This window comes from Macrosteles quadrilineatus, unplaced genomic scaffold (assembly GCF_028750875.1).
Source record: "Macrosteles quadrilineatus isolate MER2022 unplaced genomic scaffold, UCM_ALF_1.0 Scaffold_4__1_contigs__length_99947679, whole genome shotgun sequence".
Lineage (NCBI taxonomy): Eukaryota > Metazoa > Arthropoda > Insecta > Hemiptera > Cicadellidae > Macrosteles > Macrosteles quadrilineatus.
The window spans coordinates 9,713,898-9,737,144 of record NW_026542597.1 but is presented as its reverse complement, the minus strand read 5'-3'; the positions used below and the strand labels follow the sequence as shown (position 1 = coordinate 9,737,144).

Here is a 23,247-nt window from a genome sequence, read left to right as displayed (position 1 = left end):
ATACAGGGTGTCCCGGAACTCTCTACCAATATTTTAGGGCATTGATCCTGGGTAAGAAACGTACCTAAATATCATATTTAAATTGTTCGGAAGTCCTTAGTTACTCACACAGCCGCCATTTTGTTTTTTTCAGTTATTAATTTTTTTCTAAAGAATGGTTAAACATACGAAATGGAAACTTTGCGCAAACATTTATGACAACTAGACAAAGCTGCAAAAAAATTATGAAGATTTTTCAAATTCATAAAACAAAATGGCGGCCATTTAAAATTTTCTTTCTTAAATAACTCAAAAACCATTGATTTTACAACAATTTTAAATGACCGCCATTTTGTTTAATGAATTTGAAAAATTGTGATATTTTTTTGGTAGCTTTGTCTAGTTGTTATAAATGTTTGTGCAAAGTTTTCATTTTGTATGTTTAATCATTCTTTAGAAAAAAATTAATAACTGAAAAAAACAAAATGGCGGCTGTGTGAGTAACTAAGGACTTCTGGACAGTTTAAATATGATATTTAGTTATGTTTCTTACCCAGGAGCAATGCCCTAAAATATTGGTAGAGAGTTCCGGGACACCCTGTATAATGAAAATACTAGAAATGCTGATTTCATTATACTCACCAAATGCTTCATAAAGGTTGTTATTACAAAAAATAAAAAATAATGAACATAACACCGTCTTGATAAATAGGATTTTAAAAATCAACATCAACGTTTACACTCTGTTTGCAAGACCTTTTCCTTCAATGCATTTTAGTTGCGAGTAACTAAGAAAACTAGACTGCAAGACAGAAATCACCGCTGTTTGTGCAGCAATGTAGTTACAACTATCAACTAAATTACCATTCTTTTTACAAAAAATAATATTTAAATTGGTCCCACTACGGAAATAAATACATTATTTTACAAAACAATGTAATTAATATTTGATAAAGTGCATACGATAATTTACTCCTATAAAACAACTTCAATTAAGCCTACTATCTCTAATGGTATAAAATATAAATACTAAAACATTCACACATTCCTATCCACATAAATAATTACATAGGTCATTACATACATAAATAATATTAAAAGTTTTCTAATAAGTAAATTTACGATAGAATACTACAATGGGATGTAAACTAGCTGCAGGTATTTGCCAAAATAAAGGAACGATTGAATATTTGATGTTAGTAGACTCTCTCTTAACCAGTTTCAAAATAAGGAAGAACTCAGTTCAGTTGAACCACTGAATAATTAGAATAAACTGTTGTAACACACCAACAATCCTTTTTTCTTCTAAACCAAAATTGTATCTGAGGAAAAGTTAGAGTAACTTATTGCAATCTTAAGGATATATAATATTGGAAGCATATTATTTTATGCCCCCAATCAATTTCATGGAATAAAAAACTAAAATAGAACATCCGACTATAATAACTTACTCTTTGAGAAGCCAAGAGACTAATCCAAATATGATTAACTTAGCTATTACTACAGCCGCCAACGCATGAAGATGAGATGTCTACTTTTATATCCAAATTCAATGCTATTATTATCATAATAAATTTTCATTTTTTACAAAATACAATATGAAAATATTGTTCTACATATAAATATTACGTGCATAGTCTTTTAAACTGGTATTCAAGTTCACTAATAAGGTAACATTAAAACACAATAAATGTACATATTAAAATTTGTAAATGGCAAAAATTTATAAATTCAAAACTCACTACAAGTAATGTATAAAGTTCTGGTAAATTATCATGAAAAGTCAATAAAATATACATATATGTAAACACTTTCTTAAAACTATTTGTATATGATAATCCGACCATTTTGTTGCAGCTTGTGAGTTTATACAGTTACCTGAACATTTTGAACAAAATTACTCCACTCCACTTTAGAAGGCACCAGATAAAACGCAGGTGAAATTTTGGATCCACATGGGCACTGGCAACCTGTAAATTTTATATCAATGTTAAATGTAATTAATTAATGATTTTTTAACCCTTTTCCTAAAAACTATCAAAATTTTTTAGTTATTCAATAACCATTTGATCATATAGGTACCAGTTGTTATAATACTTCTACAGATTTGTAAATTTTTACCCGTAAGCAAAAGCAATTTTCTCTCAAAATGCGGAGAGCGTCTGTAAATCTACATCTTTTTGAGTTTGTTAGCCAGCCTACTAAACTTATGGCAATCAAAGTTTACGATCAGAACCAAGAAAATATTACTTGATAGGATTTAATATTCCATCCCAGACTACTTAGCAAACACTTCCTTAGGTATATGTCGACCTCAGTATGTTGTTGTATTCCTACTAGTGGTAAGTATTTTAATTTTAGTGCATTAAGATAAGCTAAATTGATGAAACATGTATCATTAAAGTAGACAAATTGTTTAACATTCTGACTAAATAAATATATTGGTTTAATTTGAGCCAAATCTAAATACAAGAAAATATACTCTTAGGGGAGTCATTAAGGCCAAACACTTGTGTTTTAGTTGTTGAACAAGTTCAACAATAATTTTAACCATTCAATGACAAAATTGTTAGTACTATCATATACAAATAGAATAAATATAGACTGTCAAAGGAAAGATCTGCTATGTGGCACTCCTAGTGGTGGATGCCAGAACATATGCTAACCGCAGCACTACTGTCGGTCTATTTATTCTATTTGTCTATGGTACTATATTCCTATAATTTGTCTGTTGGAGGATGTAGTTGTTTAAAACAGAGTGTTTTCTGATTTCTCCTTTCTAGAGAGTTGTATATTTCTTGATTTTCTTTAAAGATGAACCTAAATCTTAGGATAGGGACCAACCTGGTAACAATGTGACCACAAGACTCATTGGTTGGATTTATCAGGGCTAACCACACCATATTGCAGAAAAATAACTCAATAAATGTTTATCACACCTGTTCAATTAAATGGCAGAAAGTTTATTTTTTTTTTTAAGCACATTATCCTAGACTCTAAACTAAGGCATAAATGTTTGCCATCGTTACGGGCTATGACCTCAAAATACAAATTTCCAAAATCCTACTGCTGCACTTTTAACTTAAGCACCTATATGATTGGTTGAAAATGTTATGTTATCTACGTTTTACTAACCCACCCATGATCCAGCTGAATGAGCCTAGCTTGTTATTACACTTGGGACAGTGCAGCTTGCCCTGCTCAGAATTCAGCACAGTCTTCATCCAGGCTAGTGGCTCTACGAAGTGTGTGGCGGAACAAATCTTCTGTTCTCTCACACGCTGCGGCCACGTCGGGTCCTTCCACGACGGCCTCTCTCCCGGGACGTGCGGCATCAAGTTAGCAGCCGACGCAATGATGCGTCTGCAAAATGTAACGTTAAAAATCAACCATCCACAATGTTTCTAAATTATATTAGTGATGGTTGGATCCGGATATCGAACTAACGCATCTACCGCTAGAACCGAAAATACCGTAGTCGAAAACTACGGTGTATAAACTAGCTATACCGACAAAACTAGAACCGACAATAAAAAACAGTACATACAACAAACAATATGCTTCCAAATCAAATAAAACAATCCTTTATTCAAACAGTACATTTTGATAATACTTAATACTTTCTTATTAAATGGCGACCATACAACCAGACCACGTCGGTCTGTCATAACGTGATTCAGTTTACTTCCAGTTTACAGTCCTGCCCGCGTGAATTGATAGGCCTATCTGTAATCGTATTTGTTTTATGTTAAATGTTTGTAACGTATTCTGACGACACCTTCAGAAGTGGATCATTTTGTAAGCCTGACGATGGTGGAGTTAAAGAGCCAACAAAACATATGTAGCAAGTAAAATTCGACACTACCGTACATGTTAAGGATTGTTTGACAAGGTGTGTTTTTACCATTCTTAGAAGTCATCTTAATGACAAATAGCAAAATATTGTTGGTGAGTGAACTAATTAGAAACACTTTTTCGCCGCTTATACAAAATTATACATTCATTATGAAACCTAGAAGGAAAATATCCCCACCAAAATCCCCCTAAAAATGTAGATATTTCAAATAAGAGAAATGTATAGTTTTGCGAAAACAGAATAAAACCTTAACTCAAATTTGAAATACAGTAGACTCCCTCTTATCCGGACTTCTCGGGACCGAGGCCAGTCCGGATAACGGGTTTTCCGGTTAAACTGACGTCCCCTAAATCTCATTAAAACGGACCGTTTGAATGCATACTGTATGCAGTATTTGACTTAAATTTAAGATCACAGGACGACGCCACCCGTCCCAGTGTGTTTATTTGAGATTTATTGTAGTGTTTAATCAATATTTTGGAATGAAGTGAAATAACCTCAACGGCTACTCTTCAAAAACAACCTGGGAATAAAGATAAAATAGGTTCGTACGGGTATTTATTTGTTCATTAAGTAAGTACTATGACAAAGTTAAGTCAGTAAGACTAAACGTTAATTCTCTCGTGACTTCTCTTGTAAAATGTCACTGGCGCAGGACAATAATTTTAATATTTTTAATTATTGTTGAGCTCAAGTACAAACAAACCTGCATCTACAACAGCGGTATACCAAAGGATCCGGACTCACTCGGATCAGGGATGGATCCGGCTGGATAACATCCAGGCAGTCCAGTGGCAGTATCTTCACTGAAACATTAGTGGTTACGTATCAGGCCCAAGCCAAGTCAGATATATCATGATTTTTTTACACACTAACCTGGAAGTTCTGTCCTTCATGAAAGAACATTGCCAACAAAACAATTAATGTGGAGTTACAAGAACTGTGATAAACATTGTGAAACCATAGAATATCCATACAATGAAATTAGTTAAACAAAAACCTGAACAATAACTTTGAATCTCGGAATCCACAGCTAGATTTGCAAGTACAATAGTTATTTGTGTAACTAGTGAGCAATGTGGCACTTTGCTGCACACGAGAGCAATGTTTACGCACGAGCCGCAGGCTCTCGAGTGCAGCAAAGGCCTTTTGCACTCGTGTTACACATTATATTTTTCCTACAGTCACTATAAAAAGCATATAAATAATTAGTCTTTCAAACACTATACAACACGTTTTTAGGTTCAGCTGGCAACACAAATAGGTGCCCTAGAGAAAGTAGTTCCCGGTCCGTATCACTCGGCTATTTTTTCCTCGGCAAGCAATGTGCTCCGCGACTTGAGAAAATAGTTCCGTATATTTTTGTAATTTTCAGTGGTTTCCGCGCCTAAAAAATGCTTTAAAGGTATTTTCTTGTTTATTAAGATCGTAGGAATGTTTTAAAAACGTTTAAAAGAAAATTCCAGAAAGTTCAGAAATACCGGAACTATAAACACGAACTGACAGGTTAAATCGTAGTTATAATAGTCAATCAGCTGCTCATAGTATTATTATCTTTGTGTTGCCAACCTATTTCCAAGCGTACACGGATTACGTGCATAATAGAACCACTCTGTTTTGTGTTGTTTCGTTGGAGAAGATATATAGTCTAACAAAAATGAAAATATATAATACAGTATAACCCCTCAGACAGATGTGCTCATTTTTTTAAATCGTCCACTTTATAAGGACATGTTACAGCTAGATGAGTTTCCTTCTTTCTGTACTACAATCAGTGCAAGGTGAATATTGTGGCAATAGCTCTATTAGTAGGTCAGTTGAAATGTTATTTAAATTGGGAATAAATATGTCTTATTCATGGAAATATTTGAGCAAAAAATTAATCAGACAAGTTGAAATTCGCTTAGTCTGCAGGTTTGCTGCGGCGGGGGTATTTGGAGGTCCTGTGATTTTGGAGGTTTTGTGTTTTCAAAGTATGTTTAATTAGTATTCGTAATTTTTATAAGATACAGTGCAAATAATAGGGATATGAAGAGAAATAATCGTTTTCACTCGTATCAACTATATATCACGGATTTTGAAGTCACGAAGTGTCGCAGCTTACTTGTGTAATAAAACATGATTTTTACCATTATAAATACTGTACACTCTCAATTAACTGAGGTTGTTGGGACTGAGACTACCTCGGTTACCAAAAATCTTGGATAACACGGAGGTCTCGTGGATTTTGAGGTAAGGGTTTCAGAAGTTAAATACTTGTAAAATATATCTTTAAACAACACATAGCGAGTTAAAAATGATAAGTAATAACTTAATGTAATTTTGATGTAACCTTCTTTTCCCAATAATTTAGTATTGTTAAAGACAAAAATTACACCTCGAACATGTTCAACCCTTTTTAATTGTCTTGAAAAGCTTTAAACACAATAGCCTATTATTAGAATTATGATAAACCAAAGCAAACTAGATTGTTTAAAACAAAACACTAAGGGTGATCTTTCTTGTTTAACACGTTGACTGCGCGTGCCGACTTTAGTCGGCGTCGCCAGCGCTCCCAGGTGGCGCGCGCCGACTAAAGGCGGCACCAGACCAACAGAAATATATTGAGTCAGTGTGAGCTTAGCCTCAGACGGAGACGTTATAATCGTTGCCAGCCTGCCAGCTTAGAATGCGAGCTTTACTTTGGTGTAGGTTGGTACTAAAATTTCCCGTAAAATCCTGTCTGGCAATGCTTTTGTCCCGGTTTTGGGGATTTTTTCTCTTCAACCCACATTACAAAGACACTGGATACGGATCCGTGCAGTGCTGCTACCTTTGGGTGTTTCAGTGAACTACATCCACTCTCGGGGTAACGCAGCACAGTCACCACTGCTCTTTTGTGATTCGTCAGACTGAAATATTTGAATGCCAATTGCGTTCGCTGATTCGGTTGCGCGCCGGGGCTTCGCCCGCCACTGGGGAGCGCCTGTAAAGTCGGCGCGCGCAGTCAACGTGTTAAAAGTATTAAATTACATTTTTTAAGTTTGACCTGATCTATAACTTGACACAATCGTGTCTACATCAAAACATAGAAATGCAGAAGACTGGTTGACACTGCTATTGTTTATGTTCTGCAGACATTTCGTCCAGTCCAGTTTGCTATTGGTACCGGCCAACCTAGTTCTATGTGATTTTAATTTTTAAGGATATTGCGGTTCATTCTAACGTTAAAATAATAAGTTTTGGTTATTCCAAGTACTGTATTCATTTCAATAAATTGCAAATTAATTGATATGTTTATGTTTCTTTAAATATAAACATACTATAATAAAGTAATTATTGTTTTCCTACTGAAAATCCAAATACATATTTAGCCGAAAAACGACCTCAGATAAAGCGAGGGCTCGGATAACTGGGGCTCGGATAATTGGTAGTTTACTGTTTTCAAATATGGTGAATACTGAGTGAATTGCAAGTAAAACTACAGTGCAGCTGACTGTGAAATTAGTTTTTTATTATTTTACCTTGTAGCTACAACACCAAAAACCTGTTTAAGTTACTGAAACAAACATAATAGATGTTTTAAACGGTACAGGAAATTCACAAAATAATTATGTAAAGAATGCAAATAAATTCAAAAGCATCAGGCAAAACAGCTACAAAATGCTGATAAAATTAGAAGAGTTTTAGTATACTATTATGTCTTGATAAAACCACATAAAACTAATAAGATAGCTTATAGAATTTGTTTGAACATCCATTACAATGTTGATAAAATGCAAATTATAATGCTCATAAGGCCCTACTGTAGTTGTAAGCTTGTATCTAGGATTGTAGGGCATTAGGTAGGTCATCCATTGTTTTCAGCACTTTTTTTTACTTATCCATAAATGATTGTGAATAAAGGATATGTTAAGTTGAGTTACTCATGATAATCAGTATAGCAACAATTAAAGGAGCTTACAGAATTGCAAGTTAGTTAAAATAATTTAGTTAGAATATACTATCTCTGATGCTGGATTGTATCAGTAGAATATTTTCCAATAGATTAAATACTCAACATTTCAGTCAACAAATCGTAAACTTACCTTTCTTGACTTTATCAGCAGCCAGTTTCAACCGATACATTCTGTACTGAGCGTTACTCCGATCTAGAGTGTAACCCATCCTTTCATAAAGCTCCAGTTGAGCTTGGAACCCTGCATTTGGTCCGACAAATCTACGTTGACTCTTCACTCTGGAACAATTTAATTGTGTTACTTTGAAGCTTAAGAGGCTCTGCATAAGCTAACACATAGAAGGATAAGTAGTTAGTCTATCGTGGTAGGAGAATCATTTGTTAGAGGTCTGATTGGATTACCCTCCTTGTGCGTTTTTATTAGGAGCTTAAAGATTGGTGGCGATGCGTTGTTGTTGTATAAAAGTTCTGTTCTGGATTGATAATACAGTTTTTGTTTAGGAAATATTTTATTTCCTTGTTGTATACTTTTGTTGTGTCCTTTATTTCTTTAATTTTGCTTTTCTGGAAGTATTTATTTATTTTGACGTTTAGTTCATCTTCATTAATAATGACAGTGGAATTAGATTTGTCTGCTGGTAGGATTTGTGCATTGTTTGCAATGAGTTTTTGTTTTGTTGTCTACATGGTTTTATTTTCGGTGAAAGGTTTATTGATTGGGTGGTTGTGTTTAATCTTTTTACAAATTATATCAGATACACCATATCTTATTTGATCTCTATTTTACCATTTGTAGTGCTACTTTTGTATCAATTAATGATTTGGTTATGTTTTTGTGATTGAGAGTAGATGTATTAGGATGAAATTTTGGATTAAGTTCTAATATTTTGGTTTCGTTCTCTTCTAGGGTGATGTCAGTTAGGTTCATCAATTTAGGGTAAAATTCGCTGTTGCAATCAGACCAGTAATAAACACCATACCCTCTCCCTCATACAAACTAGCAAAATAATCATTTTTATTTTCAGGTTCACCCTCTATTCTAAAGAATAATTTGTTAATTTCATACAAAATTTTAGTAGGGTAATACCGGTACAGAAAAAGTTTTGACTGAGAGAACCATCCCTTTTATTTTTTCGGACATTTAGCAAAAGGTAGGTAAGGGTTGGGCCTCAAGATATCGGTGATTAGCATCATTTCAACCAGGAGCTTCAAGACAATGTTGCGTCCTGTAACGACCAGACCAGCCGAGACTAGCTATGTAGACACAGTTTCTATCAAATAAGATTTAGTATAGAATAAAGATACAATTACCTTTCAAGTGCTTCGGAATAGGTAAGGCTGTATTTCTTCATCATGAAGGCGATAACAATTGTAGCACTGCGGGAAACGCCAAAGTAGCTGAAACACAAGTTTTAATGATACAGATTATCATCACGTAAATAAAGAGTTTTCAAGAATAGGACTAGTGATTAAAGTTTATGATTGAGGAATAATTTAAAGCTAAAAAATCCCTAGGAACCTTACCAGTGGACTAAAACGATTTCATCTCGGTCTTGTGCTTCTTTTATAAAGTTATAAGCTTCCTCAAAATGTCCTAGAAGATCTTCATGGGGTAGGTCAGTGACTGCAACAAAACTTTTATCAAACATCACCCTAATCTGTACAATTTAATTATTACTCCAAGAGTAGTAATAATAGTTATTAACCACTTAAATACTACGAGGGGTATTTTTAAAATAAGGGCCAATTCATTAAAATCTCATATTTCACTCGGTATCAGTTAATTACACAGCATTTGATCTCTGTCTCAATCTAAATAATATTTTTACAGTTTTGTTTACTGTTAAGATATACATTATAACATCATATTTTAGTAAGTTCTATAACAGAACTGAAGATAATTCTGTTTTCTATTTTACTAAATACACTATTGTAATGTCAACTGTGAAACCCACTAGGTAGGAACTCAAGACTATCACATTCTATTTTGATGCTCCGACTTTGCACATCAGATAGGAAGCACGCATACTATAGGCCTAGGTACTCAAAATAAATTGAGAATTCAATCTAGAAAATTTACCTTGAATAAACAATGTTTTGATTCCTGAAATATCTGTGATTTTTTGCGGCAGAGGACAGGAGTCAACTGTGAGAATTCTGTTTATTTTGTTTCCCTCTATGACATTCTTATCTGTTGCTGCTGTCAAGTTTCCTACAAAATAAAAATCAAATAAATAGGTTAGAGTCTGCCTGTAGTGTAGGCCTACTCAAATCACTCAAGTAGACTACGCTAACTTCTGTGTAACCAGCATTAAAGTTATAAAAAAAACATGCTGTTGTACCCTCACTTACTTAACAACTATACACTCAGTTACCGGCATGTTAATTGTACAGCTACCAGTGCCGGGTTACTAGGTTGCAGCCACAAGCAAAAGGGGCCTTGCGCGTGGGTAATGATGATGATGTGCCTTAGGTAATTGTGGGAGGTGTTACCGATTTTGTTGTGTTCGCGTGATCGCCTAACTTCGCAGTCACACAATTAGTATGAGAGAAATAGTTCAGATTCCTATCGATAGAGATGCCTAAAAATTTGACATACAGTAGACTCACTCTTATCCGGACTCCTCGGGACCGAGGCCAGTCCGGATAACGGCTTTTCCGGTTAAACCGACGTCTCCAAAAACTCATTAAAACGGACCGTTTACTGTGATATTCGACTTAAATTTAGGAGAGCATTGTATTTAGACACATAATCACTGGTCTCAAATCTCACACACCATGCGTGGATGACTTAAGGTCATCAGGCTCACCGGCTGCCGAAGCAACCCTTCAGAAAGAGGGTTGCCCCTCAATCCTAACCAGGGGTACCGGTTACTTGGTCTTACATCCCTCCAACTGGGTTCCCCCAGGGCCGAAACCCCGACAGACCATGATGGTGTCCATGGACGCAACATAGTGCCAGCGACACTTGGGACCTATCTAATCCCTGGCAGGCCATAACCCGCCATCAAAGCCAGGAGGAAGGGGACCGTCAGCAAGCTGACAGGGGAACCCCAACCCCCTATTTACACCACTACCCGATTGAGGCTATCTCATTCGCTGGGAAACCAGGGATAACTAGGGCGATAGATCCCCAGATACCCCCTGCAGGCTTGATCCCAGCACCCGATCTACTTCATTTGCCCATCTAACCCAACATCACTGCCGGGCCATCAGGGTTCCCCAAAAGGAGGCAGGTATAGAAATGGGACCCACCCGGATGAACCTATCCACCAAAGGTGGCGACACCCTTAACTCAATTGAGGTTCCGGAGAAAACCCCCCACACTCTAGATAACCATACCTCCCGGGCTCAGAGACAGGGATTGGCTGATGGAGTGCGCCCAGCCTTGCCCTCACACTGCGGAAAGTTCCGTTCCCCTAGAGTATCCCCGTGAGCTTACGGGTACTCGCCTGATTTCACCTCCAGGAAAGGCTACTTCCAAAGTCGAGGATTTGCCACACAAAATGTTGGTCGCACAAAGCAAGCAGGCCGAAACCCATAGGACCATAGTCACAGGTAAATGGGAGAAATGATGGCGCACTTCCACCTCTCCGAGAGCTAAACACCCCACCAACCTCGATGGAGGAATGTCACTGGGGGCTCCCCCTAAGGGGCTGGCGCATCCCAGACGTCCATGACTATGGCCTACTTGAAATGCCGATTCCAACCCCGAACAGTTACCTCCCCTTTGGGGACTTAGCAATTGCCCGTCTTTCACCTCCCAGGAAGAGGCTACTTCCAGAGCCGAGGATTTGCCTCACAAAATGTTAGTTGTACACAACAGGCAGGGCTAGCCCATAGAACCACAGCCACAGGTCAGAGAATTACACTCTGAGAGCTAAACACCCCACCATCCTGGATGGAGGAATGTCACTGGGGGCTCCCCTGAGGGCTGGCAATCCCAGTCGTCTATAACTTTGGCCTTACCTGAAGTGCCGGCAGTTGCCACCCCTCTGGGGGCAAGTTAACGAGACTAGTTGATAAAGCTTACCTAGTTGTGTTCTACCACGCTTTATTCTACAGTCACGTTACTTGCGATCTCCAGCTATGGGGTCATGCAGCCAATGTCTCCAGAATCCTTAAGCAGCAGAAGAAAGCTCTGAGAATCATGACTGGCAGTGGGCGACAGGAGCATTGCAAGCCTATATTTGCTGACTTGGGTAGGCTATACTCACCATACACAGCAACTACACTCTCTCAAGGAGTTCTTTGAGGACGACCTCACAGGACTTTAAATCCACCGCCATTAAGTTTATTTAAGTTCTTCTTGGTCTAATGACCATACGAAAATCCGACTAAATGGAAGTTTGTATATATGTACTGTAAATATTAGTTTTATTTTTTTAATTGTAAATATTGACGCAGCCTATCCAGCTTATGCTGGTATCAAGCCAAGGAGGAGGTAATAAGGTAAATTATTGAAGTAGGCCTACCGGTACATAATGTGTACTTAGCTGAATGTAAAAACGTGTTCAGAATGCTTACCTAAAAACAAACCTTTCTCAATACTATCTAAACTGGTCGGCCCAGCATCAAAATCTTCTCGTTTTAACATTTTGAATGACTTGATTTGTAATGCGATATTACCTAATCAAAATCATTTTAAATTCAGTTCACGATTTCGATCAAGACTAATCAAATTTAAGTAAACAAACAAACCAGACGCAGACGACAAACTGTACTGTAACTATTGACTGTAAACCAAGTCGCCAACGTGAGAAAAATAAATAGTTACAAATGATACAAATGCAGCATAAGTACAATACATAATATGAAATAATTTTTAATTTTTCGTATATGCAATAACTTAGCATTATTATTTTTCTTCACTGAATATTTTTTGTATCTGTTCAATCAATATTGAAAGCACACATACACGGTAAACATCCTGTAAAATATTTGAGTGTTACATTTCGTTATAGGTGAAAAAATTAATGGAAAAACTTGTTTTTTAGCACTATATTAGACTCAGGTTAATTTACAGAGTACGCGGATTGTGCACGTATTTTTAACGTATTGTGCGCAGATTAGAGAGGGAAAGGCGGGATTTTTATGCTTGTAAGGACGGATTTCTTCCGAAGCTGTGTGGCAACACTGCGTAACGAGACGAAATCTTTCCATCGGCGTTTGTGGCGTAGTTGAAAGATAGCGTCTCGGACTCGTGATCTGGAGGTCCCCACTCCCCAGTTCGAATTCCACCGGTGACACTAACTTTTTGTCCAAGGTTTTGCTTAGATTGCGAATACTTCTTAACTGTACATCTTTTGTTAGAATTTGAGGCATTTATAATTTTATTTATGAACAGAAATATTTCTTTAAATTAGTAAACCTTCATTAGATTTTTAATTTAACTTATATATTTTTTTATTATCAGCAAGTTTAGTTGGTTCGGTTAGGTTATGGCAGTTTAATTTTATAATAAGAAATTTTAAAATTAATTTTATAATACAAAATTAATTATAAGTAAACCTTCGTTCGATTTTTATTTTATATCTTATATTATCAGCAAGTTTGGTTGGTTAGGTTAGGTTATGACAGTTTAATTCTATAATTAAAAATTTTAAAATTAATTTTATAGCTAAAAATTTAATTTTCAAACTAAAATATTATAAAATAAATTTAAAGATTTTCTTAAATCGACGTGAGGGGCTCTCCCACAATCCCCCACTCTTTCGCAGAAAAGGTTCTCATCAGTTTCTGTAAGGGGAAAATTAGACGCCAGTGTAGTTGAGTTGGAGTGGAGAGTGGAGTGGGAGTGGACAGTGGAGTCACGCCTTGCTTGGAGTTGGAGTGGAGTGGAGTTACTGGAGAGTGGAGACTGAACACTGAAGTTGGGTTAGGTTTTTCGAGTTGCTAAAAACCTTAACCGTACGTACTGTGTGTAGCCTATATTTTTATTTAATTTAAATGCTAGTATTGCTAGTACATGTTCGAGTGGATATTCTCATCCATTGATTGTTGTGTTTGGGAAAATACTCAGTTAGTTTGTAGCGAGATGGTGCAATACTCCTAAATAGGTTTAAACTAATGGCAGGTACTTTAAGATCCGTCTGTCGTAAAGTTGTTCCTGCGGCTCAGGTTATCCCTAACATGAGGAAACATATTTTATTGCTGAATACAAGTTTTTCTGAATCAAAGTCCAGTATCAAAGGGGGATATGTCAGATCAGCATTCCTCTCAGAGGTAAGTGGATCAATGTATAAATCTAATTGTGTGAATAGAGGGGTAGGCCTACTTACAGTACAGTTTCTCAACCACATTACCTAGACTACTACAAGTTGGAGTGAATTATAGATGGGTACTCATTGCATTAAGTTAGCACAATGAACTAGGCACTTTATTCTGCTTTGCTGAAATTGTCTTGTACAGCCGCTGAGTAGAGAAGGGCTGCACTTTACTTGACGTCCTACACTCATTCGAATGAAAATATCGATCGATATTTTCATTTGATTGTTTCACTCGATATATCGTTTGGTTAGTTAGGTAAGGTTAACCTAACCCAACTAACCAAATGATATATCGAGTGAAACAATCAAATGAAAATATCGAATCGAAAAAACAATCGAATGAGTGTAGGACGTCAAGTAAAGTGCAGCCTAGAGAAGGATTTAGGGCTGCACTTTACTTTAGGTCCTACACTCATTCGAATGAAAATATCGATTATTCGATTGTTTCATTCGATATATCGTTTGGTTGGTTAGGTTAGGTTAACCTTACCTAACTTACCAAACGATATAACTTATCGTACAATCGATATACCGATCGATATTTTCATTTGAATGACTGAAGGACCTAAAGTAAAGTGCAGCCGGATTTAGTCACAAGGGTATAATGACACAAGCTAGACCACGACAAAAACCTTGACTAAGTTACTTAGTCGTAGCTGTGTTCCACTAAGTGGCCAGAGCACGACACAACCACAACAACTAAGTTATCTTTGGACTTTGAAGACTTGGCTTATTTAGTACAATAGTATTAACTTCGGCTATAGGCAACAGGCATTTTAAGTGAAAGATAAAGGGAACTGTCCAGGTTGCATTTTATGTCCACCGTCAAGTCTTCAAAATGGCATTGACCCATAGCCTAAGCTATATATAAGCCCATAGGCTTTAGAAGTCAATATTCATCCAGTGCACACTACCATTTTTTCTAATTGCCAATATGGAGAAACTTTTATTTTTTTGTTCAGTCTGTAGAAAGGGATATCAAGGTTGAAAGTAGGTACCATGTATCTAGAGGTACGGTACCCGTAGTCAGTTGTAAGCCTACACATCCCAATTGCCAATGTGGAGAAACTTTTCTTCTTTTTGTTTAGTTTGTAAAAAGGGATATCAAGGTTGGAAGTATAGAGGTTGTACACATCCTAATTGCCAAAGTAGAGAAACTTTTCTTTTTTTTGTTCAATCTGTAGAAATTTGTCAGCTAAGTAGTTTTTAAAACTAGGTATTCATATCTTAACCTAGGTAGTGTAAGTCCCCCCCCCCATAACCTACCTACCTACCTATCTTAGTCTTATTATTTTAGGTACCATGACAATGACCTACTTAGTTAATATTTGTTTCAGTTTTTATGCAAGAGAAATCTGAGCAGCGTTCCAGCTGTGAAATTGATTGACGATAAATTAACTCCTTCAAACAACTGTGTAGCAACACCATCTTTTTCTGAATCATCGAACGGAAACTTTCCCAAACCTGACTTGGCCGACATAGAATACCATAACTACGAAGAAAACTCAAGCACCAACAATTTACCAAACAAATATAAACTTCAAACACCTGTGAACAGTTTAGCCAAAGAAATTTACTTGTACAATGGCCATTTGCGCTCACTTTCCTTCAGCAAACCGTCTGTTGAAATGTTTTCTGATTATGAAAAACGAATGATTGTGCTCTCAGAGGCAAGTAAAGACCCGACACCAGAACCATCAAATGGTACCAGTGGAAGACCTTCGGCTGAACAGCTTGAACATGTCTTCAATGTTTTATCCGAAAATGTAAGTGATAAAATATAATACCGTACTGGTTCGGTTTCTTTAAATAGTATGGGTATACTATAAAGAAACCGAACCAGTAGGCCTACTTAAAACTAGTTTCTAAGGTTTAAAAAAGAACACAATCCTAAATATATGGTTGGATAACTTACTTACTCATGCTAGTTTAAGCAGGCTAAATTATTACGGTATTTTGAAAAATTGATTTTGAAAACCTAAGCAATCTTCCTGCTAATGTGTATTATGATCATTGAGATCTAGGCATTTTTGGAAATTGTGAAATTTTGTTTTGAGTGTTAATAATAGTAACTAGGCCTAAGGCCTGATTCACAAGCGACACATCTATTGGCCAGGCTGTGACTAGGTCGTAAACACAACGTTTAACATGAGCTTACGGCAGCTGCGACAAGCTCTGTCATAGACAACCAGCTGGCACTGCTTCCTAGTGGCTTGCCGTGGATATCCAGCCAACAGCTCTGTGGCGTACCAATACAGCTATGTCAGTGTGTTCACACATGCAGTCGGTCATTGCACTGCAGTTCACATACTTGGCTTTGTTTCATTGTGCACACCAGCGATGGATACCATGGCTTTGATATCGATATTTTTATTGAATCAGTGAAGAAGGGGGGTCCCTGTCTTTCTAACACTTGTCTAGTGATAGTTGCTAGTTTATGTAAAGTTTAAATTACGAGTTCCCAGAAAATATAGGCTCCCTACTAATAGGCCTATTAATTATATTAACTAGCTGTTGTACACTAAATAGAAACGTGGGCGCATGCAATAGGTAATAATACTTCAATTGTTGAAGATAATAATTGTAAATTAGCTATTGCATGCGCCCACATTTTTAGTTTTAAATCTTACAAGTATTTATTCTCTCCACATATTTATAAACTATTTTCTACTTTTTAGTTTGTTTAAGAACGTAGTACAGTATAACCTCTTTAATCCAAACTAATTGGGACCAGGGGTAGTTCGGACTATTGAATAGCTCGGATTACAGAACATATTATTGTTTTTACATAACAATAGCTAAAACATGGCTAAAATTGATCAACATTATTTTGGGAAAAGTGAAAAAATGTTTTGTAAAGTAAAGTACAGTGTTTATTTAATACAGTAGTAAACATGGTGAATAAACAGTACTGTAAATTAAATACAGTATACAATAAAGAACTGCTGTACTGTGTATAGAGTACAGCAATGAGGGGTTCGGATTAGTGGATGTTCGGATTACAGGGGTTCGGATTAAAGAGGTTCTACTGTATTTTAAAAAGTTTTTATTTAAGTTTTTTATTTAAAAACTTTATTTTATAATTCAGTTTACCTTTTATGATATTAAATCTTGCAATCATTTATGTTGAGCCTTCTCATTGTTCTTTTTATTTAAAGTAATTCTATACTCTATAAGTAATATGTCAGATATTAAAAATATTATTTTGTTTTTTCAGTTACCAAAGCTTTTTGTCCACCCTCTCGACTACACGATATACCATCCTCAACTAATTTTTGAAAACAACATTAGGGGCACTAGGACAGTGTAAGTAGCTGACAATGGTAATTAGTAATTAGGTACCAGATTTATTACAAAATTAGTTTTAATATGATTTATTAAATTGATTTATTGATATATTATGTATTTTTATGATTTATTTTGTTGTGAGATTCTTCACCACCATCACATTTGTTGTCCACAATCCAGTAGGCCTACATTATTACCATCCAGTACATTGTTACCATCCAGTACATTGTTACCATCCAGTACATTGTTACCATCCAGTACATTTTTACCATCCAGTACATTGTTACCATCCAGTACATTGTTTACCATCCAGTACATTGTTTACCATCCAGTAAATTTTTTACCATCCAGTACATTGTTTACCATCCAGTAAATTGTTTGCCATCCAGTAAATTGTTTGCCATCCAGTAAATTGTTACCATCCAGTTAATTGTTTACCATCCCCAGTAAATTGTTTACCATCCAGTAAATTGTTTACCATCCAGTAAATTGTTTTCCATCCAGTACACTGTTTACCATCCAGTAAATTGTTTACCATCCTGTAAATTGTTTACCATCCTGTAAATTGTTTACCATCCAGTACACTGTTTACCATCCAGTAAATTTTTTACCATCCAGTATAAATTGTTTACCATCCAGTAAAATTTTTACCATCCAGTAAATTGTTTACCATCCAGTACATTGTTTACCATCCAGTACATTGTTAACCATCCAGTACATTGTTAACCATACAGTACATTATTAACCATCCAGTACATTGTTAACCATCTACAGTAAATTGTTTACCATCCAGTACATTGTTTACCATCCAGTAAATTGTTTACGATCCAGTAAATTGTTTACCATCCAGTAAATTGTTTACCATCCAGTACATTGTTAACCATCCAGTACATTGTTAACCATCCAGTACAGTGTTAACTGTCCGTTCAGAACTATGTACCGGCAGCCAAAATGTGAAATATTACCAGCACTGATGATTTTCAGAAATGACAAATCCTTATCATATCACTGTACCAGTTATTAAGAATAATCACAATCTTTTTTCCACCATTGAGTGATGAGTAAATTATTTTATCGATGTCAAATGACAATTTCTATGCACATACTAGTCAGAAAGAAAAATTTCAAACGATATTGAAAAATGGTGATTTAGTAACTTTTTTACGTTTTTATGTAGCCTATAAAACAATCCAAGAATCTTCTAGATGATTCTTGAAACACAATAGATTTAACCAGGCTTTTTCTCAATTTTACATTTAGCTTAATCCGTCACGTATTAAGTGTGTCAAAAATATTTTGTTTCTTTTCAGAGGAATCTTTCATTACGTGAAGCAAATAGCTCTATTAAGGATGATCGGTCATTTCAAATTTGCCTATGTTAAATTCGACATTCTCAAAATAACAGCTCATCCTGAAGACGGAACTGTAAAGGTTAGGTGGAGGATACGGGGAATTTCTGGTATGAAGGTGAGTATGATTTAGCCGATCAAAGTTCCTTGTAGTAATTGCCATCCTTGTAGTTTTACCATGCTTGATAAAATATCTTGGTTTGTGACCTACCATGAAATTGTAAAATTAGCCACAGAACCCCATTTTTTCTTCATCATTTTCACTCAGTGGAGAATAATTAGTAATATTTTCTTATATGTTTATAAATCATTTAAAAAGGAATATCATAAGGCCCGTGTACACTAGGCTAGTTTAGTAACAGCTAATATTTGTTATTAATACAAGCTGGGCACATTAGCGCAAAAGTTCCCATCTACACGTGGCTAGTTATTGTCGCTGTTATTAGTGCTAGCCAGTTGTAGAATTAAGTGTTCAGACTTACAATTTCAGTTTTACAAATGGTTTCTGTTCCTTTAAATTACAATTTTTTTTAGACAAATTGTAAGAATTGATGTTCAAAGGAGTTCTATGAAAAGGAACTTAATAAAAAGAGATGAGATTTCGGGTTCAAAAGTGGTTTAGGTGAGAAATTCTTGGTGCTTTGATTACTCGTTTAAGAGAACAGGCAGTGGAAGAACTGTCCATAACCACTCTACTTGACAAACAAGTAGCAACTGTCTTGTCCTGGCGAGTGGCGATTAGCACTGGCGCTCTCAGAGGTGCACACACCCCCCTAGTAGCGCGCTAATTCGCCAGCGCTAGTGGTCACGTGACTACCCTCCCCACTTGTTTGTGCTTGTAACATGTGAAAGCGACTAGCAGCAAATAAAATACTAGTGTGCTAGTTATTTTTGCTAATGGATAATTTACAAGGGACTAATTTATAAGCACTAATCAATTCTAGCCTCGTGTACACCCAGGTACTGTACTGTACGCAGATTTTAAAACAATACCTAGCCAGATAGATACATCAAGGAAATGTTTTAAATCAAAATTGTAAAGAGATCCCACAATGAGATACAAAGCCTATAGTTTTTAGTGTAGACATGCTGAGACTAGTTTTAAGAAAAATTATCCAGTAAGGGTATAAATTAGTAAAATATTTATTCCAGGTGTTTATGAACTTCTGGAAATTCAACATTTTGAAGATAAGGGAGGCAATTGACAGAGAGTCTGAATCGTAAGTAGACTAAACAATTTTCAACTATTTGGAGAAGAAAAAAACTTAAAAAATGTAAAATCAAAATGTAAACCACAAATAGTGCTTTCCAATGGATTCATTCACATTAGAAAGTACTTACATGAAAGTTGTTGAAATAATTTTGAAGGACGATTTAGTGTACGTTCCTTAATACAGTAGTTTACGTAGGTTTTTACGTCTAGCTCTTGCTGATTTTTTATTTGATATAAATATTTACTAGGTAACACAACAAACTTGGGTTTTCTGGGTACAAACAAGCTACAGAGATAAACTTATAACCATGCCGTGGATGCCTTAGTTCCTATATGTAAGTAGACAACTTACGTTGTACTCTATTTATTTTTCTAACGATAGTCAAAATACTTTCAGTTGGTACGATGGATTCTCCATATTCTATGTTGGTGCTGACGGAAAAGTGTACAAGCACATAGTAGACAAGGTAAGAATCTCCAATATATATTTTAAAGCTTGATATAAGCGAAATAAAATATATAGCGTATGTAGAAAACAGTTTTCTTTAAGCAGAGCGATTCTTTAAGTCCAAATTTCATTATGGCCAAAAGTACAGTCTTGGCCAGAAGTTGCTGCAGTGGTTGGCACAGTCAGATTGCAAGCACCGTCCGCCAGCGCGCTCAACTACAGAGAGAGCATTTATATTTTTAGCCATAATCTTGTTATTTTTCTTTATTAAATCCCTGCCATTTTGTTTGAAAATTTTTACGCAGCAAATTTCATAAATTTTAAATTGTATAATTAATTCAAAACCGTAGTTAAAATTTAATAACGCCTGTAGAGGCTAATTTTGCAACTATGTTTACCAAAGTGGTGTCATACAAAACTACAGAATCTCCTCTTTCAATTGATTCTCACCCCGTGACAATAGGTTGTGTAGTTTTTCATTTATAGAGTTTCAAAAGTGTAACAATAATTTAAAATCACGCTGTATAGTAATTTTTAATAACAATAATTAAGAATTTGTTAATTACTACTAACTTATTATTCCGCTACTGGAACAGTTTTTGTTTGTTTTACCCTACAGTAGTTGTATGATACAGTAATACACTAGAAAAGTGACACAGTGGCAGTTAGCGGCATGATATTATAAACTTTGTTTATCTAAATTTACAAATATATATAGTACATTGGATCGTTGGTTTTTAATACCACTACTGTACACTCTTTACAACTCATCTATGGATCCACAATGTTGTTTTGTGACGCGTGACTACAATACAAGAACGTGCACCATGCAGCACTTCTGGCCCGGACTGTACTTTGGTCTTAGTTTGGACTGTGAAATTTGGACATTGTGAAACAAGGTTTATTTAAGATTTGTTTTTTTTTTTTGGACTTAGTGACATTTGGAGGTTGTGAATTGCTATGTTTATTTAATATTTTACTTTTGGACTTTGTAAAATTTGGACTTAATAAACCTCACCCAAATAATATATGACTACTTGGTACAGTCCTCAGCAGTAAGAGTGAGGTAACAAAGTAGGTCGGGCCGAAAAGTTGACACTACTATAGGCCTACTACAAATATTATAAAAAACAAACATTTATTTTTGTGGTTAAGGATGCAACATAGAGCACAAGGTGTAGGTTTTTAGGATTTTTTGTAAGGCTAGCAGGGCTTAAACATGAATGGGAAAAAGTCCAAACTGGCACAAGAAATGCAAAACTTTGCACTAAATCCTAAAAACACATATTATTGTGATGTCTGCACTACAAACTTATTTGTAACACCAAGTTATGTTTTACAGATGCAACCGGACCCGGAAGAAAAGCTTCAGCCTGTCAACCAACTCAAGTCCCCTCTGGCAACCAAGCTGGCCCTGATGTTGGGTCTAGTCCCGCGGGACAACCTGGACCTCTCCCAGCTTCTCTCCTTGTTCCAGGAGAACACAGAGTGTCTACAGCACGCCATGCTCCCACTAGACAAGATAGCTTGAACAAGTCACACTTTTGTTTAGTTGCAAGTAGACTCAACTTACATTAAGTTGAAGCCACAATGTCTCGCTACTTTCATCCTAAATGTCTCTCTAGTGATTTCTAAAGAAAATGAATTGGAAATTAGGATTCCTCGCAGGTTTTATTGTAGTAGAAATATGTTAAAAGGAGCACAATTTCATAATAAAAATAGTACATTTTCATGCCTGAAAGATAATGTTGACACAATTTGAATCCAAAGTAGTTTTCAAGTACGTTTAACACGGTTGTGTTGCATCCTGTTATATTAATGTGTTATAATTTATTCAAATGTTAATTTTATGTAAATAGAACTCTGTCCCATTAAATGTGTTATTGTTATGTATTGTTTATTTTTAATCCAAAAGAATCCTTTTGTAAAAGTCTAAAAGAATTATGATAATAGAATTGTTCAGCTAGTAAATTACAAATAGAAAATGACAGCCTTAGTAGCTAAGCTGCTAATTGCTGCATTTACTTACTTTGTCGCACCGTTTATACTTTGTCGCACGGTTTATACTTTGGCGCACACCAGTATTCCAACTAAACAACACAAAACAGTGTGGTTTTATTATGCACGTAATCCGTGTATGCTTGGAAATAGGTTGGCAACATTTAAAGATACTGCTACTAAATAACTACTATCATTGACTATTGATACTACGATTTGACCTGTCATTTCGTGTTTATATTCTATTTTCATTCAACACTTGGTTTGAACATAACCAAAAGTGTAGTAAGTACTGTATTTGAAAGAATAATTATAAGTGGGCCTAACAGGTTTGAGAATAATGAACTCAGTGAAAGTAATGATGAAAGTGTGAATATAAGTGTACACCAGAAGAATCGGCAGAAACTGCAAAAAATGTTAAATTAAACCTGTTACCTGAAAAATCAAGAAAGAAGTATGAACAAGCATACAAAATGTTTTCCTCTTGGTGCAAGTAAGAAAGTTACAAATTCGTCAGTATAAAAAAATATCACCTGTTTACATACTTGTTTATTCTGTTAATACTGATTATTACTGTTTATATGTGTACTCTTGATAATAAATAAAGCCGGGTTTTCCTAGGCGCGGAAATGGAGAGCGGAGAGAGGAACGAGGAGAGCGGACTCCACTTGTCTTAGGTAATTTAATGTTACTGTTTTCCTAGAAGCGGAGCGGAACAACATGTTAATTTCTTTTCCGCTCTCCGCGTTCCTCTCTCCGCTTCCGCGCCTAGGAAAACCCAGCTTTATTTATTATCAAGAGTACAGATATAAAACAGTAATAATCAGCTGGTGCGCAGTGTTTCCCATTCTGTTCAAAGCCTGGGTTTAACATTAACCTAAACTAAAAACGTGTTGTATAGTGTTTGAAA

At 35.7% G+C, this 23,247-nt stretch overlaps 2 protein-coding genes across 2 annotated transcripts; one reads left to right on the top strand and one right to left on the bottom strand.

The window, feature by feature from the left end:
* Window positions 1-1,040: 1,040 nt before the first annotated feature.
* On the bottom strand, window positions 1,041-12,472 carry LOC128993313 (dual specificity protein phosphatase MPK-4). The gene is made up of 8 exons (XM_054417129.1): window positions 12,300-12,472; window positions 9,853-9,984; window positions 9,297-9,396; window positions 9,084-9,170; window positions 7,903-8,051; window positions 4,542-4,641; window positions 3,119-3,342; window positions 1,041-1,949 (listed from the first exon to the last, which is right to left on the bottom strand). Exons 1-8 carry the CDS (start codon window positions 12,367-12,369, stop codon window positions 1,846-1,848), a joined length of 966 nt encoding a protein of 321 aa, XP_054273104.1. The 5' UTR covers window positions 12,370-12,472; the 3' UTR covers window positions 1,041-1,845.
* A 1,194-nt stretch (window positions 12,473-13,666) lies between these two features.
* Window positions 13,667-22,228, top strand: LOC128993312 (uncharacterized). The gene is made up of 7 exons (XM_054417128.1): window positions 13,667-13,997; window positions 15,379-15,807; window positions 17,259-17,347; window positions 18,640-18,796; window positions 19,831-19,898; window positions 20,289-20,358; window positions 21,682-22,228. Exons 1-7 carry the CDS (start codon window positions 13,842-13,844, stop codon window positions 21,868-21,870), a joined length of 1,158 nt encoding a protein of 385 aa, XP_054273103.1. The 5' UTR covers window positions 13,667-13,841; the 3' UTR covers window positions 21,871-22,228.
* Window positions 22,229-23,247: the final 1,019 nt, after the last annotated feature.